We start from the raw sequence: 18,928 nt of genomic DNA, 5'->3' as shown, positions 1-18,928 counted from the left end.
TTGTTCTTCCCCCCTGCAAAATTTCAGCCATTGCCTTTTTCCCTTTTGCTCTGGTGTGCAGAGGGGCCACGAGCCTTGTTTAAACAGTATGTTTAATGTCACTAAAGTGTTACGGATGTTGTCTGCGATGCTTAAAATACAGTCTATTGCAATTAACTGACTTGCTTGAAGAAGAATTTTTAAGAGAGTGAGCGATTTCAGGTAGGGTTCGGGGCTTCACTGTACCGGTCAGACAATCTCGGGCAGGGGCCGGGTATTGGGCTTTAACGTGCAGACCTCTACAAAAGTTTCTCTTTCCCAGTCCAACATCTATTAACAAACCTCAGTGTCCTCGCAGGCCATAACATTGAACCTTCTCAATATGTGCACCAGAGCCACTTTTATCTCCAGCTGAGCCAATCTCATGCCCACACAGCTGCGTGGCCCTGCTCCAAACGGCAGATATACAAATGGGTGCCGGCTGGCCTTGGCTTCTGGAGTGAATCTGAGACAAAATACAGAGTTCAATGTTAGCAAATCACATGGCAGACTCACAAACAACATTGGAGAAGTTTTATGTGCAGCTTGTTCTAAATATCTGTAGAATATCCATAGATAAAACAAGAAGTTGCTTATAAGCTTAAGCAACTACTTGAGGGTTTGTTTAAATCTGTTATAGTGATAGTTATGCTTGTCTTAAAGCACCACTAATGAGAAAAGATGTATATTTTGAATATGAAAATCCATAAATCTAGTTTGAGATATTTGCACCCTAAAATGCTGTAGAATTGTTCTTTGTTTAGCAAGGTCATACATGTCATGCAGAATTTTCTTCTTTATTTGATCTTTAACATTCAGTATGATGGCTGTGCCATTCTGATAATTCTGATTATCTACCAATGCAGATGATTTGGATTTCAGGCCTTGTCACTTCAGTAATATGGTACACTGTAAACCCTAATGTTGTCATTACTGGACAAATCAAGTTTTCTTAATTAAACATTACTTGAAATGTCAAGTTTTGGGCTCATAGCTCATAACAAAAATCTATGTTCCTTGAACTTATTTATCCTAAAAATCTATAGACTTAATATTTGAAGCATTAACTCAAAGAATTGAGTACAAAATTGAGGTTATGTAGATTACCCATATACCTTGCACTTGAATTATTTATATTTTTGATCAATAGGAACCTGTTGTTTTGTTGCAAATAGATGTTTCAGGTGATGTCACCATTATGGTGATCTGTGTCCCCTTTGGTCAAGTTGGACACTGTAGACTCTGTTTCAGTTCACCTTGTGCATGTGCAACTGAAGAACAGGTATATACAGTATGCATTTCAGTGGAGTATTACGTTTATTTAATGACTGGCCTAGAATCGGTTATACTCTTCTTTATTTGAGCTGTCTTATTGTACAATCTAAATATTAGTCAATTCAACTAAAATTATTGAGTAGAAAAAACAATAAATAGCAAAACTGAGTTAAGTGTACTTGCATCTAGTTACCTTAACTTAAATAGTTAAGTTCATTCTATATGAACACCACAGGTTTTGGAGACGCCATTACTTAATTCAGTTGAGGGATCGAGTTTACTCATTCAACTGAGTGAAGTCAACTAATGAGGGTTTTCATAGAGTAAGTCCTATCAGCTTTGAAAGAACTGACTGTAAAATAGTTCACCTCTCGGGTATGAATTTTTCCGGTTCGGGCCAGTGCTCTGGGTCACGGTGAAGGAAACCTGCAGGGATTTCCATGGACACCCCTTTTGGCAAAAACTGGCCATTTACCACACAGTCTTGCTCTATTTCTCGTGCAAACCTGTGACGAAATACACAAAACCAACATGAACATTCAAAACCAAATCTCTTAGATTCAGTCTTCATTGCATGTAGTTCAACTCCCAAAACATTAACATTTTTATTAGAAGTGGCTATGTCATTCATAATAATCTGAGTCTAAAAATGATGCTTTTGGTTCTGTGCATGCACATCAACTGAGTTATGAAATCACTTGACGTACCTGAACGCAGGTGGATAGAGTCTGAGGGCCTCACAGATGACCATGTCTAAATATTTCAGCTCTTGGACATTAGTGTAATTGACTGTCTCCTATGAGGGAAAATGAAACACATTTAGTGTGATAACACCAAGGCCTGTTTGGGATTATTTCTGAAGTCACTACATATGTATGATCAGTAGAGGGAAGCACTGCAACAATAATCACAGCCACACTGAAGATGGGGGTAATTTCAGTTTTACAACACGCCATTGACTCAATCCATTTCACAGAACATAAAAGTTTTTTTCTTCAGCAAATACAATGGAAAATGAAAATAAAAGACTGACAAACTATTCACAGATCAGCTACTATATAATATTCTTGTCTGTTTATCGCTGGGGCATTAATTCCTGATGTTTGTTATGTCTTTGTGTAAACTGAAACACAGAAAGCCACAGCAGAGAAGGCAGTGCTAAGCAGTCTATTACTGCATGTCTCTGTGAAAACAGGGGTCAGACACTAAGCACGCTCCCTTACCATTCTGCCCACGACCTCTTACTCTGTGTCTCCCAGACATGCAATGTGGGCACTATAAATGACTGGGTGCTCTAAAGTCACTCTGTTCCATCAGTAAAAGCATCCGTTATAGGGAAGAGAGGATGCAGCGGGGCGAGAAAGGGGCAGATTTAGCCATGCTGGATACAGTTGTCTGCCCCCTTATTGTCTGGCTAGACTGTCACTTTTCATTAGGTGTCATTCTGGGGCGGAATTACATAACTGTGATGAAATGCTGTGAGAGAGGCAGCACTAAAGTGGATGAGCTGGTAACTAATGACAGTATGTAGTATGTTTGTAGCGTGCTTGAACTACAATTACATTAGGGACCGAGAGGTGCTCTTGAATTTTAAAGACCTCAAGGTGTTATAAGTCTCAGGCAGAGATCAATTACGTAAATGTCTTGTAAATGATTGAAAAGACAAAAAGATGACTCTAGCCAGGTCTCCTAAGCAACCAAATTGGCCCAGTTGCTAGGGAGGGTAGAGTCACATGGGGTAACCTCCTCGTGGTCGCTATAATGTGGTTCTCGCTCTCGGTGGGGCACGTGGAGTTGTGCGTGGATGCCGCGGAAAATAGCGTGAAGCCTCCACAAGCACCTCGTCTCCATGGTAATGTGCTCAACAAGCCACGTGATAAGATGTGCGGATTGACGGTCTCAGACACAGAGGCAACTGAGATTCGTCCACCGCCACCCGGATTGAGGCAAGTCACTACGCCACCACGAGGACTTCGAGCGCATTGGGAATTGGGCATTCCAAATTGGGGAGAAAAAGGGGAGGAAAAAAAGAAAGAAAAAGGGGGCCTGGGTAGCTCAGCGAATATTGACGCTGACTACCAGTGTGTGCTGAGCAACTCCAGCCAGGTCTCCTAAGCAACCAAATTGGCCTGGTGGCTAGGGAGGGTAGAGTCACATGGGGTAACCTCCTCGTGGTCGCTATAATGTGGTTCGCTCTCGGTGAGGCGCGTGGTGAGTTGTGCGTGGATCACGGAGAGTAGCGCGAAGCCTCCAAAAGCCACGTGATAAGATGCGCGGATTGACGGTCTCGGACATGGAGGCAACTGAGATTCGTCCTCCGCCACCCGGATTGAGGCGAGTCACTACACCACCACGAGGACCTAGAGCGCATTGGGAACTGGGCATTCCAAATTGGGGAGAAAAAAATTAATAAAAATCACAGTTACAGTGAGGCACTCAAAATGGAAGTGAATGGGGCAAGCCCATAAACATTTCACCGTTTCAAAAGTATAGGCACAATACTTAAACATAATACATGTTAACATTATTTTAGTGTGGAAGAATTTGGGATTTACTGGTGTTATGGCATTCCTCAGATAAGAGGGTTGACCGGCGTTACCTCGTCATGACAACAAAGTTGCAATATTGGATTTAACTTCACACAGATAATTTTAGTTAGTGATTTTATCACACTTAAATCATGTTAACACATACAATATTTACGTCTTGTGGCTTTACCTTTGAAACAGTGTATTTGTATATGTTAATGTTTCTGAAATGGCCCCATTGACTTCCCTTTTAAATGCAATACTATAACAGCAATTTTTGTTTTATTTTTTATATTATTTTTGTAGTAATCAACATTATGCCACAAACACTGTCTATTCAGCTTAACTTTTATTGAACACGGAACATTCCTTTAATACTGAGGGTTAGGGGTTTTGAACAAATACCTAACTGAAGTATGCGCAATAATTAGCATAGCATAATTAGCATAGCCACTGTGGTATTTTGGCAGAAACTGTGGTTACCATGTTGAATTTTTGTATAAGGTAAATACAAATACTGCATATCTAACATATTTTTACTTCATCTCTCCCTAAAACTAAAATCCATGCCAATTTACTCTGTATGACATTCGTTTCTATGTGAAAGAGGCATATTTGTTTCAGTTGGCACAGCTCTGTGTTATTTTTTGAATAATTCCTTTCAATGAATGTGAAGTATTCACCAAATCTCAGCTGAAAAGAAAGACCCTTGTCTCGGTTTATTCCTTGACTCACAGCCTGAAGTATGACTAAATTTAACTCCACTGAATGCACTTTGATGCCTCAAAAATCACAAAGCAAGGTCAAACAACCCTGCAGACAGGCTTACCAATTTTTCTTGTCTTGGTTGATTCTCTTTTTTTTTTCATTCAATTCATGCTGTCATCAAACAAACAACCAACCAAACAAAATTCCAGTGCAAAGATTCTGTATAATGTCTATATAATAGACCTTACACAATGTTCCCATAATGCATTCGTAATACCTTCCAGTATGCATCACAAGGGATATGTTTTGCTTGAATGCTCCAATAATTAATGACCGTGATCAGGGACTGCAGGCAATTTTGGCCCAAAGTAGCTTTTCTGAGAGTATGCTTCACAGAGCTCAGTAGGATACAATACAAAGCAAAACAGATGAGAGACAGGGTGACATCTCGCTGCTTTCATACCGTGAGCAAACAGAGGAGACTATTTCCAGTTTAAACCCAGTGTTGAATTATAACCATGGCACAGAGTAGAGAAGTTTGTAGAACTGACACTTCAGCTGGTAGTCTCCGCCTCAGACGACTTGCCTCTTCCAGTCTTAAAGTCTGTCTCAAGTATGTTTCTAGTCACCTCACCCTCAAACATGTTGATTATTGGCCCGCTTTTTTAGATCAAGAGTATTCCTGTGTTTCAGATGTAAGCGTTTCTAAACTCATGATGGGCTCTCTCTGAATATAATTGCACATTTGCTTGTTCTCATTCTGCAACAACAAACACGCTCTGCTATGCAAGTACTCTAATGTATTCTCATTAAGTCAAAATAAATTCACTTAAAAAGTAACAGAACATATCATTAAAATCCAAAAGCCCGTACAGTTTGAATTAATAAAACAAGAAATACAGTCTCTATGGAAATGCTTTGGACTAAAAATACTCAAACGTTTCCTTCACATTCATTTCTAGAGAGACAAAAAAAAAAAAAAAGCCTCGCTGTGTTCAAGGAGCACCCTGCTAAAACAACTCATTTCCCTGCATATTTCTGTGCCCCTTGGTATTAATATCAGCCTCTTTTCAGAAAATGAGATTCATTTTTCCTGCGAGAGTGTGTGAAGTGTTCACAGGCCTTGGAGCAGAGGCGGCCTGCCTTCTCACGTCTGCCTTATTTATGTTTCTTGCCTCATTCCAGACAAGGAAGAGACAGACGATCTGTCAATTCATGAATTTTAGACATTTAACCTCCTGTTTATGGCTAGCTGAACATGATATGTGTGCATGTGTATGTGACATCCATGTAAAGACTTTCTGCATAACTGGATGACTTTACAAATACAAGAGAGTGTGCAGCGTTTTTGACATTAACAACAAAATATCTGGCTACTTCAAGTGTTTTTTTCACCTTTTTAAAGAGAAAATGCCTATTTATTTTGCTATCATAACTATGCACAATTATGATATTGTTAGTTGCACTGTATAATTTATATTTCGCATTGTTGTTTCCCTGCTGACCATATCAGAACAGACCTTCAGCCCATTTTTGGGTTGTGACCCACCAGTTGCTTTACATTATACCTTATTTTCCCATTTTTATGCCTCTTTTTTTTTCTTCGGATAATCATTTCCCCCCTTTTGTAAATGTTGTTCCCAGAATTCTATGGGAAAGTGCGTGTTGGCTGGTGTCTATGGGTTGGAAACAGCTAATATGGCTCCTTATTTCGCCCGTCCCTTTAGGGTTTCCACAGAAATGGTTATTTATTGTTACTGATAGAGATGGAGGCATGCATGTTCAAACAGAAGATGGCTCAAGGGGGCTGTTAGTGCATAAACACACCGAGTGTCATTTTCCATTGTCTTCTGATAGCTTGGAACAGGGGCAGATAGGCTGGAAGACTTATTGTGTTTCTGATGCTAATAATGCACCCCCATATGTTCGGCTATCATATCCTTTAATGTGGCATCAAGCGGATAGAACAGCAGGATCATTTAAAACCAAACAAACAAAAGCGGCATAGTTCTGACTCTTAATTCTGACTGGATGAGCCATCTTCAAAGCCATTGTATAATGCAGATAAACACACACAGAACATACTATATTAATGTGCCAGGTTGCCACATTGCTTGGCAACCGTAAGCAGTCTATATTTAGGCTGTGGAACTAGATTACATGGCTTAATATTAATAAATTAAACTATTTATGGAACATGTCTGTTTAGGGTGTCTTTTATTATATTGTTGTTGCCGGCATTCTATAAAACAAGCCACTACAGGCCATGCATTACAGTGATTTTACCATGGTTAAACAGTTACCACAGGTATGGAGTGTTCTTATCCCATGGTGACTCCCTAAAACCAGGTAACATCACTGTTAAACAGAGCCTAAAGTGGATTATTTCTTTACTCTGGAATTGTGAGTTGAGACTGAATCATAATCTTTGTTTCAAGTGAGTGACGGGATCTAATTTAGTGGCCATTTCAAAAACATTCCCTTCAAGCCTTGCAATCAGCCCCCATGGTGATTATTTCCTTGGCCAAATGGTTAATTAGGGAAACTAATTGCAGGGAGTGTCAGAGACATTGATTGTGCTCTTATCAACTGGAGACAGCCTATGCCAGACAACTGTGGGCTGGCTATACAAATGATACAGTGCTGGCCAATGCCTGAACCAGAGAAGGTGGGACAAACAATGGGCAAACTAATTAAAATTACCTGAGCAGAAAATCAACACTTTGTCATGGTCTGAACAGTTGACGGAGGAGATATTGTGCCAGAGCCAGTCGCAAGGCCTCTATAGGTATGGAAGAGTCTGGTGGATTAGACAGTTTTAGCTCCAGACACATTTAAGAGTTGCTAACTACATTTCTTTGGAGAAAATACTGTGTAGAATGGGCATTCACACTGGGAGACCCATCACATTTTTATCCCCAATCTTCTTTTATACACAGCTAGCCTGCTAGGTATTTTAAGAAGCAGTTATATGCCAGATGCAAGTTGAATGCGAACAGAGTTTGTGATTTAAAAACACTGCCACATAATTTATAAGGCTTAAAAATTGAGCTCTGAGATTCTTGGTGCGGTTGGGAAAAAAAGAGCTACCTTAGAGCTTCTGAAATGCAATAGTGGGGAAAACGAACAATAACAAAACCACACCAGATGGACCCAAATCTACACAAAACCAAACCCCATATTAAACACATTTTTGCAAAAACACTGGCATTCTCGTCTGGGATTCTCAGAATTGACTGTTCAGCTGCAGAGAATGAGGTTTCCATGTATACATCTTTTATGTATACATGTATACATTATTAATTCAACTGTTTCAATGGTTTGGTCTGTTCCAGCCCAGTAGTTATAGAAATTTCAGGAGAATATGTGAAAATATCCAATCTAAAGGGGTGTTGTGTGTGCTGGTGAGTGCACTGAAACTTTAATGGAAGGTATTTTTTATTTTAATTGGTGGTAATTATTATAATTTTTTTTTTCATTGATAATTAGTTTAGTTTCAGTTTATCTAATTATGTAAGTCTTTACTTTTATTTAAGTTAATGAACATGTTTTCATCTTAGTTTCCTTAAGGATAATAACATTGGGTTGGTCTCCAGCAAGACTGAGCTTTAATCTCTGGCCCTATTATGCATCTGTTCCCTGCCGTCCATTCGGCTAGGCCGTGCACTCACCGCGAGTCTCCTCCATGTGCCTGATGCTCATTATGTTCTTCACATGGTCCTGCCGTGTGTCTGTGATAGAGCTATTACAGTCCAGCATTGCCTTTGGGATTTAACACCCCCACCCTCCTGCAGACCTGGACACCTTTTATTCAATTTGACTCAATGTGCAGGAAAATACAACTGTAATGGACAATCAAATGACAGGTCACGAGGCTCCCTGCTGCAAAAGCAATTATGAGGGGTTTTCACCAACATGGTTCTGGCAGAGAATGCAGCTAAAATGCTCATTACTGTGGATGCAGCTCCACGCGGTTTGGCTCACCTTCGCTTATTATGCAAGCTATACTGTGTAAATTATTCAGAGTTTCTTGGAAAGTACACATTATATGTTCATTGAGAATGCTATGAGGGATTGGCCTCAGTGGTCAACAGGTCATCCAACAACTGACTAGTTGATTAGTGAGGTTGACTAGTTTATGTAGATATTTTATGTACGCAGTGCTACTTTAATTAACGTGCTAACAGCATGCTGTTCTTTAGCTGTTAGATAATGCACTGTAAAACCCTTTCAGAAAACCTTTTCATATATATTCAGACTGTTCTCTTTGGCCATTGTGTTGCATCTTGCACAGTGTTTTTGAGCGTTTCACTGTGAGTGTTGTGTTATAGAGCGCAACAGTCGGGTTCTGGAAGTAAAAGTCCCATTAATTTTTTTTTCATAGACAAATTGATTTTTACAGATAACTTACAAACCCTTTAAAGATAGACATATCATGAGCTCCGAGGTTGTTCATTAAATCTGCACTATGTAACTTCACTGTGTTCTCTAGCGATATCTGTGGTTGAAATTGAACATTTCAAGCAATTTGCGGAAGAACATTTTACGTCCGTTGTGTTCCGACACTACTGCTCTGGTGGATGAATCTCTTGATTTGAGGTTACCTGGACATTGCCTGTGTGTGATCATGATTGGAAGATTTTCAGAGCCAGAGGCATAACATGCTATTTTCATGTTGATATTATGTCATACGATTAAACATTTAAAAATGAAATATTACTTGCTTTGATGAAGATAAACAACACTCTTATTTACATATTTTGAATGAATGAATTGTACACTTTTCTGACACTATACTCAAAGTGCTTTTACATAGAGAACAGGGGACTCTCCTGAATCACCACCAGTTACAAGTATATTTTAATATGATTATTCAAGTGTTTTATCCACTATTAATGTTTGTATTGTATTATACTTATCAATTTAAGAGACGAAACTCGTGATAATGCTGATTCAAGTTCAATGTAAGACTTCATTATTTTTACATTATTAATCTCGTCAAATAAATCACTGATGAAAACGTCAAGGATAACGAAGACGAGACGAAAATTATTTTGACGATAAAAATGCCGCTACATGCAATATGTCCTTTCACAGAAAATGAATAAGTCTCTAAAGCATGAAGAATTCAGAATACAGGCTAACTTCTAAGAAAAAGCTAATACTTTAGTCTATTCATTGTTATTTCTGGAGCTCAGGTTTTTCACAACAAGGACAGTAGGCCTATGTATATTTATACTGAATGTTTGATTTTTATGAATATTTAATAAAAGTTTGGTCTGTTACAGTTTGACACTTTTTTTGTCCATTTTGCACGTCATCATCTAGTAAAAGATATTATTTTCGTTGACTAAAATTTTATGTCATTTTTGTCAGAGTAAAACGGACTAAAATGAATGAATATTACATACTGACTAGGACATTTTCGTCAAAAGACTAAAATGAAAAAAATGAAGAGGGCAGTTGATAAAGCAGGTGAAACTGTGGGCCTAATAACACTAAACTAAAAACATAAAACGAGCAATAATGGGGATAAAATATAATTTATAAAACATGAAAATAATATGTACAAATCATACATATTAGTAAACATGCACAATAGCTTCCCCTGCAATGTAGATCGTAATCGGTAAACACACACATAAAAGCATGACCCTACCAGACAACATACTGTATCCAATTCCAAGCATTATAGCAAGTAAACAGACTGCAGAGATGCCATCCTGAACTGTGTGACTGTGACTGACTGAACTGAACAGTGTCCTCAGCCGGAACACGTGACAGCCGACACTTCTTTTGCAGTGCGTCATGGGACTATAGTTCGTGCCCTAGTGAAAGACGGCAAGTACACATTCTTGTACTGTACCTTTGTCTTTTTGTCCGAATTTCAAATACATTTTTGCTTCAAAACAAAGTTTTTGGCGGAGTTACGTGATACCATGCGAGGAGTAGACATGCAAATGGCGAGCTCTGTGCACTTTGCTAATTTTTTATTATTTTTATGTTAGAAACCGGTGAGATGCGACATCCTGTTACATATCTATTCTTTGAAGTCATCATGGCAAAGAAGCTCTGGAGATATTATTAAAAGACACTTACGTGCTCAAGCTGAAACCTCTGATTGGCCTGCGGACCAGGGAATCAGTTTGGACGATGCTGACTAATGTTGTTGCCAACTTAGAGGATTTGGCTGTAATACGTCAATCGATTACGGCAATGGAGTTGGTTACAGATTGTTGGATGTCGAGAGACGGATCGATTATCTAGAGTCATCAGAGAGAGAATTAGCTGCTAATCCGCTGGGGGCCAAGATTGATTTGGAAAATTTTTGAAAAATTGGAGGATTTGGAGAACCGCAGTAGGCGAAATAACGTCCAAATTGTTGGAATTCCTGAGCATGAAGGCAGAGATATGGTCAAATTCCTAGACGAGCTCTTCTCGAGTCTGCTCGACATAACAGGCCATAAGCTGGAAATTGAGCAAGCTCACAGAATCCTGGCTCGGAGATCCACAGAGGGAGACAGGCCCCTATCAATTCTGGCCAAATTTCTGACATCATCCGATAAAGATCTTGTGTTACGTGAGGCGAGGAGCAAAGGAAAGCTTTCTTGGAAGAATCACAACATTTTCTTGTTCCCAGACTTTGTGAATTTGACGAGAGAAACGTGATCAATTCAAGGAATGCAAGAAACTCTTACATCAACAGAAGATCGCTTTTGCTCTGATGTTCCCGGCCAAATTGAGAATAGATACTATGGATGGCCACAAAATATTTACATGCCCAAACAAGCACTGTCTTTCATAGAGGCAATGGGGGAGTAAGCCATTTGATGTTTCTCATGTGGCCTACGAGTGAACTCGTCTCGCCATACATACACTTGTTTGTCCGAGGAAGCTGAGTACCGCCTTTGTTTCTTTTTGTGCTGATTCTGCCAAGCGGCTGGAGTTTGTTTTGTGGAATAACACTCCTTCGGGACAGTTGTGGATGAATCTGTTCATTCTTTGTTCTTGTGCCTCCTATTGGCTGGAGTTTGTTTTGTGGAGTATTTTTTTTATAGGACATTGGAAGGATTACGTCATCTGCTGCACTTATGAAACAGAACATTCACTCAGAACATGCTCGCTGAACATTCGTTTGACTGCTCGAGGAAACTGGTTAGCGGCTGGAGTTTTTTGTGGAGGAACACACCTTCGAGACAATTCTGTGAATGAATCTACACATTCTTTGCGTTATTCTGCCTACTGGCTGGAGTGTGTTTTACAGAGTTTTTTCTGTTATGTAATTTTGTCTCACAAAATGTTTATAGAAGCACCAGACTTGAGCAATCCAACGGCAAAGTTGTCACGGGGGCTCTTGTAGGCGTACATGGACTATTTGAGTTTAGAGGGATGGATGTCAGTTGGCGCTGTCGTGCGTGGGGTTAATGCACACATTTATCTTTTTTCTGTTTGTTTGGTTCTGGGGGAAGTTCGGGGTTTGATTGTTGCACTAATGGGGAATGTGGTCTTTATAATCTTGTTTTTGACACAATCTATGTTTTCTAATATGTCAAAATGTCAAATGTTAATATGAGTGGATTATCTCCCTCTACGTGGAATGTGAATGGGTTGGGGCACCCCATAAAAAGAAGGAAGGTTATTTATTTTCTTAAACGTAAGAAATATGATATTGTGTTTCTACAAGGTTATTTGGTTATTTCTTTTCTTAAATGTAAGAAATATGATATTGTGTTTCTACAAGAAACACATCTTTCCCCGCAGGAAGCTGAAAAATTTGGGAAGATATGGGGTGGACATGTTTTTTTTTGTGCGGGCTCAAGTAAGAGCAGGGGGGTCATTATATTGATAAGTAAACATCTACAGTTCAAATGTCTAAAACAGATTAAAGATAAATTAGGAAGAGTCATTATTGTTTTAGCTGAAATTTAGGGGCAACGGTTGATTTTGGCTAATATTTACGAACCTAATGTTGATGATCAGGGCTTTTTTTTATAGCTTTTGAAGGGATGTTGCAAGCCGCTGGCACCCCTCATGATATAATATTGGGAGGAGACTTTAATCTGTTGATGGACTCAGTCCTTGATCATAGTGAAGCAAAAGTGTGTAAGCCCCCTAGAAAAACATTGACGCTTCACAGGATGTGTAAAAATCTTGGTCTTACATATATTTGGAGACTTTTGAACCCATCTGGTAGGGACAATAATTTTTTTTTCCATCAGTCCATAAGATTTATTCTAGAATAGATTTTTTTTTTTTTTTATATCTAAGTCCCTCATTTCATCTGTTGTTGATTGCTCAATTGGAAACATCTTAGTCTCAGATCATGCCCTGGTGAATTTAGAGGTGTTGCCACATACGGAGAAAAAGAAATCATATAGTTGGCTCTTTAATGTATCACTTTTGCAAAATCCTGATTTCCAACAAATGTTAAAGGCTGAAATCAGTGTTTATATGGAGATCAACTGGTCCTCAGTATCTTCTGTGGGCGTGGTTTCGGAGGCACTTAAGGTGGTTCTTAGGGGCCGGATCATACAGTATGCCTCATTCATCAAAAAATCCAAGCACGAGAACTCGTGCAGTTGGAAGAGAATATTAAAAGTACAGAGACAGAACTGAAGCGCCGAATGTCGTCTAATGGCCTCAGAGAATTTACCCAATTGAAACACAGATTTAATACTAGTCTGTGGCGGAAGGTGGAGTTTTGGTTATTTAGGGCAAGACAGTAATATTTTGAGTTGGGGGACAAAGCAGGGAAGCTTTTGGCTAGATATTTAAAGCAGAGAGAGTCTTTTTCTACCATTCCCTCAGTGAAATCTGCTGGTGGTGAAATTTTTACCTTGGCCACTGATAATTATTAATGCTTTAAAAGAATTCTATCTTGATCTTTATAGTTCCACGTCTTCGTCTACTGATGAAGATATTAGAAACTTTGTGGAACCATTAGATCTCCCTAAACTGACGACTGAGCAAAAAAATTATCTTCATTCTGAGATAGCCTTGGAGGAGCTTGATGAGGTAATTAAGGCCTTGCCTTCAGGCAAGGCTCCGGGGACAGACGGTTTTGCTGCTGAATTTTTTTTTAGATCTTATGCTACAGAACTGGCTCCACTTTTGTTAGAAGTTTATACGGAATCATTAAAGAATGGAAAGCTTCCGCCAACCATGACACAAGCCTGGATCAGTCTGATTCTTAAAAAGGACAAAGATCCAAGCGAGTGTAAGAGTTACCGTCCAATTTCCCTGATCCAGCTAGAAGATTAAGTAAAGTTGTGACACCTCTTATACAAATAGATCAGGTGGGGTTTATTCGGGGCCGTAGCTCTTCTGATAACATTAGGCGTTTCATCAATATCATGTGGTCGGTGGCGAATGATCAGACTCCAGTTGCTGCCATCTCAATTGATGCCAAAAAGGCGTTTGATATGGTAGAATGGGATTATCTTTTTAAGATTTTGGAAAGGTATGGGTTCAGGAATACTTTTATTGGATGGATTAAGTTACTTTATAGACACCCGGTAGCGGCGGTACAAACAAATGGATTCATTTCATATTATTATATTCTGGATAGGGGCACCCGGCAGGGTTGCCCTCTTTCCCCATTATTGTTTTGTCTTGCCCCGGAACCAATAGCAGCTGCGATAAGAAAGGAGGATGATTTTCCAGGGGTGATGGCGGGAGGTGTGGCGCATAAGCTTTTGATTTATGCGGATGATATTTTATTATTCGTCTCTGACCCCATTAGATCTATACCTTGCGTCCACAGGATTATTAATTCCTTTTCTAAATTCTCAGGTTACAGAGTCAATTGGTCTAAATTCAAAGCTTTGGCTCTGACAGCGTACTGCCCAGTAACGGATTTTCAGCCGGGCACCTTCCAGTGGCCCAAACAGGGCATTAAGTATTTTGGGCATTTTTATTCCCAGTTCATTTGTGTGATTTCGTTAGTTATTTTAAGTAAGTTATTTTAAGGGGTTGGAAGTTGGACGGAGCGCCATAATTTCCGGAGTGGTGTACAGAGATGGGGAGGGTGGCCGCTTTTGAAGAAGGGGTATTTTGAGGATTGGGAAATTTGGACTTTTTGTGTGTGTGTGTGTGTGTGTGTGTCTATAATCATTTGGGACCACTGGGGTGTTCTTGTGGTTGGGGATTGGGGGGAGGTAATAGAAGGGGTTAAGTATTGATTCTGTTTGTATATATGTTTATTTGTTTTATATATGAATCAATAAAAAATGTTAATCACAAAAACAAAAACAAAACTTTTTTGTACTGTTGTGATTCATCTCGGAGCTGGTTGGTTTATTTCATGGCTTAGAACTATTTAATGAAGGATTTTCAAAAGTTTACGGAAGAAATAAATGGGAAAAATAATTCCGAAACCCAGGCGACTGAAAAGATAGGCCGGCACTCTTGCGCTCTATTAAGATGCTGTGTCAAGTTAAAAATTTTCCTTTTTAAAAACGTTTCGAAATAAACAGATTCAGATGGAGGTCTTTGGCTGTTGTGTTAAATCTTGCACAGTTTTTTGTGCATTTCGCCATGAGCACTGTATAAGATGTGTAAGTTTAAGATGGCGTGTCAAGTTAAAAATAGTCCTTTAAAAAAATAATAATAATAATGTTTTGAGTAGGGCTGTCAATCGACTGATTTTTTATTTTTATTTAATTAATTACATGAGATGCCGATTAATAGGCTAATTGAATTAATTGCATACAGTATGTCAGTATTAGCTGAGAAATGCCCCTAAATACTGATATTTTAATACATAATTATACAAATATTAAATATATAATATTATTGTAAATATATCCACTAATATTACAAATATATCTGTTCAAGGTAGACCGGGCTGTTCTCACAAGACGCGTTCTTATGTCTGTCTGTGCAATTTTTCAAGGCCAATTTGCACAAGCATCACACAGGCATTCGAGCATCTCACTGTGTTTGCGTGTTTTAGCATCTCGAGCATAAATGCTGCATTTTTAGGGTGCTGTATCAAGTAAAATGCAGTTTGAAACCAAAACGTCTTGAGACCGCTGTATTAGAGTTGCCCTTCATCCTGCTGTCTTTGGACTCAAGACCACGTCCTGCTCTGACTCTTTTAGTGCTGTTCGCTCTCAGTAAAAAGTGTGATTTGCTGCCAGTACAGTTTAAGCTGCACTGACTGCCCCCTTCTGATGGAATTTACATACGGCATGATTACTTGTGTTATTTTTCACATAATTAATTGCACAGAATTAACACACTAAATGGTCAGGCTTAGTTTTGTGATATACACATCCAGACGGATGTCTTTGGCTGTTGTGTATTGTTTTTTTGAGTGTCTCAGGACAAGCATTGTTTTTTTAAGATGTCATATCAAGTTAAAAATAAAGAAGCATGTTTCAAGATGCTTGCATTCTGTTCCATTTTGTTGCAATCCTTATAGCTGTTTTTAAATGCAAGAATATGTCTAAGGTAAACACCACCTAAGAAACATGTCCGATTAGGTGACCATTTTGTCAACCAGTCATTCAGGCAACCCACCGACTAGTCGATTTTGAAAATATGTAGTTTTTGTGCATCTCTAGATGCTCCACAGCTCTCATATATAATATATACACACCATGTTTGAATAAAGCCTAACAATGGCAGGTAAATAATAGAACACATTTTCATTGCCACAGTGGCTGCATCATTTGCATACCCCCCAGGATTCACAGCAACAGTGGTTCGCAAACAATGGCAGGCAGCCGCTGCTGACATTCGACGCACACGCATCAGGTTGAGGTGCAGCTGACTGGCAGAGGATCTGTTTGTTTAAGTATGGTGCATTACATGTATCCTTCCTTCCTGTCTCAAGGGTCCTTCCATATTGGAGCCCATCTACAGTGGCAGCAGAGGTTTGATGACTCCATCTGCTCCGTTCCATTACACATGCGGAGGAGATCGAAACGGCTGGAGCACAAAGACAAAATAGCAAACAGGGGAGTCGTATCATGCTTTCCACAGTATCAACTTCATAATGACACAATAGTGGCATCTGTTCTAAGGGTGTGCAAAACTACAGTTCTTTTCATGTCCCTTTTTTGTTGTGTTTATTATTGTTGTAATGTTGTATGCTACCATTTTGGCCAGGTCTCTCTCTAAAAAGAGATTTTAATCTCAAGAGACTAATCTGGTAAAATAAAAGGTGGTGGGTTGCCTAAATGTCTAGTCAATAAATCAGTTTTGGGTTCACCTGTCCTCGATTGGGCCCGTTACATAGAGGACGTTTACAAAAGAGGTATTCTTGCATTCAAAAACAGCTAGATGGAACAGAATGCAGGGGTCTCGAGACACGTTTTTTTAAAGTTGGACACACTGTATTCAAAACACAATGGAGGGACCCTCAAAAAAAGAACACAAGGAGTATGAATGTGTTTGGCTGTTGTGGTGGTGTTTTAAAAAGTATGAATTTATAGATTGAACTCTTTTCTAAAGGGTTTTATCTTGAAAACTTTCTAACAGCTAAAGCACAGCACACTGAGCACACTTATTAAAGCACCACTACTAATAATATCAAAATATACGAGAAAAAAAATCTTAATAAACCAGTCAACCTCACTAATTGACTAGTTGGTTATTGGACGACTAGTTGACCATTGTGACCCATCTGTTCAGAGGAAACTTTGAAAGTGCCTCGTTTTTACAGTCATGCTTGATACAAAAACCCTGTTAGGTAACATTGCAAAGGGTCTTGCGCAGTAGACCATGACAGTGTGCATGAATGCACATGACTTTTGCATGTTTTTGTATGTGTGTGTCTGCTTGAGAGGCCATTTGGGACATGTAGAGAGCTTGAAAAAGTACAGATGACCTGCTGCCTGTAGGTGGGACTGAAATATCATAGTATTAGAACTCACTGACATATGCAGCCCATGCTGCTCTACTTACACTGCCCTGGGCAGAGAAGAGAGGGGAAGAGAAAGAGTGAAAGAGAAAAAAGTAGCTCTGTTATAAACCTAGTGAGCTGCCTGATGTCTACATAGGCAGCTGCCTTCTAAGGCAGTATCCTAACCATCCTGGAACCTCTTAAGTGACCGCATTTGAATTCTCACTAGACAGCAACTCTGCGTGCCATACAAAGACTTACAACTGATTCAAATTGAGTTTGGTTTTAGCATGTTGCTAAGCTAATTTTGCTAACAAAAATTAAGCAGCGGCAATATGTATAATGCCTCTGGGAAGCTATTTCCTAGTCACAAAAGAGCATTAAGATTTCTCCATTTATATGTAAAGAATGAACCGGCCAATCCATATATGTCTCTGTCAATACTCCAAAAAGCATAAAAATACATATTACACACAAATATTGGGTAGTTAGACCATTTTTGATGATACCCCAGAGCTCAAGACCAGTCCTGTGCTTGAGCCCCTCCGTTATGGACCGCACGACAAATCCATTTACCAGGACTATATGATCCAGTGAAATCCTGAAATGCAGTATAGGTAGGCAGCTCACTAGGTTTTCAAACAGCACTTTGGTGTCCAAACAACTCAAGGCCTATTTTAGCACTACATTAACTCTCTCTCTCTCTCTCTCTATCCAGTGTTCTTTTCATCACTGCTCACACAAAGCATTAAAATGAAAAGATAAAAGATGAAAAGAAGACAGAGTAAACTGCGCTAGAAAACACATGCAAGCTATTTGCATTCACTTAGGTAAGCAGCATACACATCATTTCCTAAGTTGTGTGTTTGAAATCTGATTGGCAAGCTGTTCCATTAGGAATGAGTGCAAGGACGGATTAAGTACTGAGAGGCCCATGGGCTGGTACACCATGGAGGCCCCCTATGACGTGTCACGTGACTTCGTTCACTTTTATGCGCTATAGGACGATTGCCAGATTTTGTTGGATTTTTCAAATTGACAGAAGAAAAGTTTGGAGCAATGTCTTACATGGCCATTTATATGTACTTTTTAATTCTGAAACGAACTGATCCAAAATCATGCATTATTAATAGGGATGTGCATGGTATTCAAATACCAAAATCACTATTCGGGTATTCTGCATGAGTTTAGAGGTCTTCAATCTGATCCGAGTCCAACGGTACCCAACAAACCTAAAGGTTTTGGGCCAGGTTCGGGTCAGTTTTTCAAGCAGGCTATAGGGCGAGGTATGGGCTGTTCCCACGTGCGTCGAGGCCATGTAAACACACACTGGAAGGACGTCTTTGATTGTTGTGCCACAACTCACTTTTTTCAGCATACCACAGTTGCATTTTTTAGACTGTGTTAAGTTTAAAAGAATTATAATATTTATAAACACATCTCAAGACACCTGCGTTCTGTTGTACAATTCATTGTGCAGGACTGTTGCATTTTTTTAGACACCATTACCTTAAAAATAATTTCAATATTCATTAACACATCTCGAGAC

The 18,928-nt window shown here is 39.2% G+C and overlaps 1 protein-coding gene and 1 long non-coding RNA gene across 6 annotated transcripts in view; both read right to left on the bottom strand.

Annotated features, from left to right (window-relative positions):
- LOC127417294 (uncharacterized) overlaps nt 1-18,928 on the bottom strand; it is a 511,839-nt gene that overhangs the window by 16,241 nt on the left and 476,670 nt on the right. The gene's annotated exons all lie outside the window — the stretch shown is intronic.
- Nucleotides 1-18,928, bottom strand: part of LOC127417285 (thromboxane-A synthase-like) — a 116,719-nt gene that overhangs the window by 1,955 nt on the left and 95,836 nt on the right. For all 5 annotated transcript variants that reach the window (XM_051657192.1, XM_051657194.1, XM_051657195.1 and 2 more), the window contains 3 exons: nt 2,001-2,089; nt 1,662-1,799; nt 322-484 (listed from right to left, as the gene is read on the bottom strand). In XM_051657192.1, the coding sequence (XP_051513152.1) occupies nt 322-484; nt 1,662-1,799; nt 2,001-2,089 (390 nt within the window). The remainder of the gene's footprint in view (nt 1-321; nt 485-1,661; nt 1,800-2,000; nt 2,090-18,928) is intronic.

Source organism: Myxocyprinus asiaticus, chromosome 26 (genome assembly GCF_019703515.2).
Source record: "Myxocyprinus asiaticus isolate MX2 ecotype Aquarium Trade chromosome 26, UBuf_Myxa_2, whole genome shotgun sequence".
NCBI lineage: Eukaryota > Metazoa > Chordata > Actinopteri > Cypriniformes > Catostomidae > Myxocyprinus > Myxocyprinus asiaticus.
The sequence above is the reverse complement of the archived record's forward strand: the minus strand, read 5'-3'. Positions and strand labels throughout refer to the sequence as shown.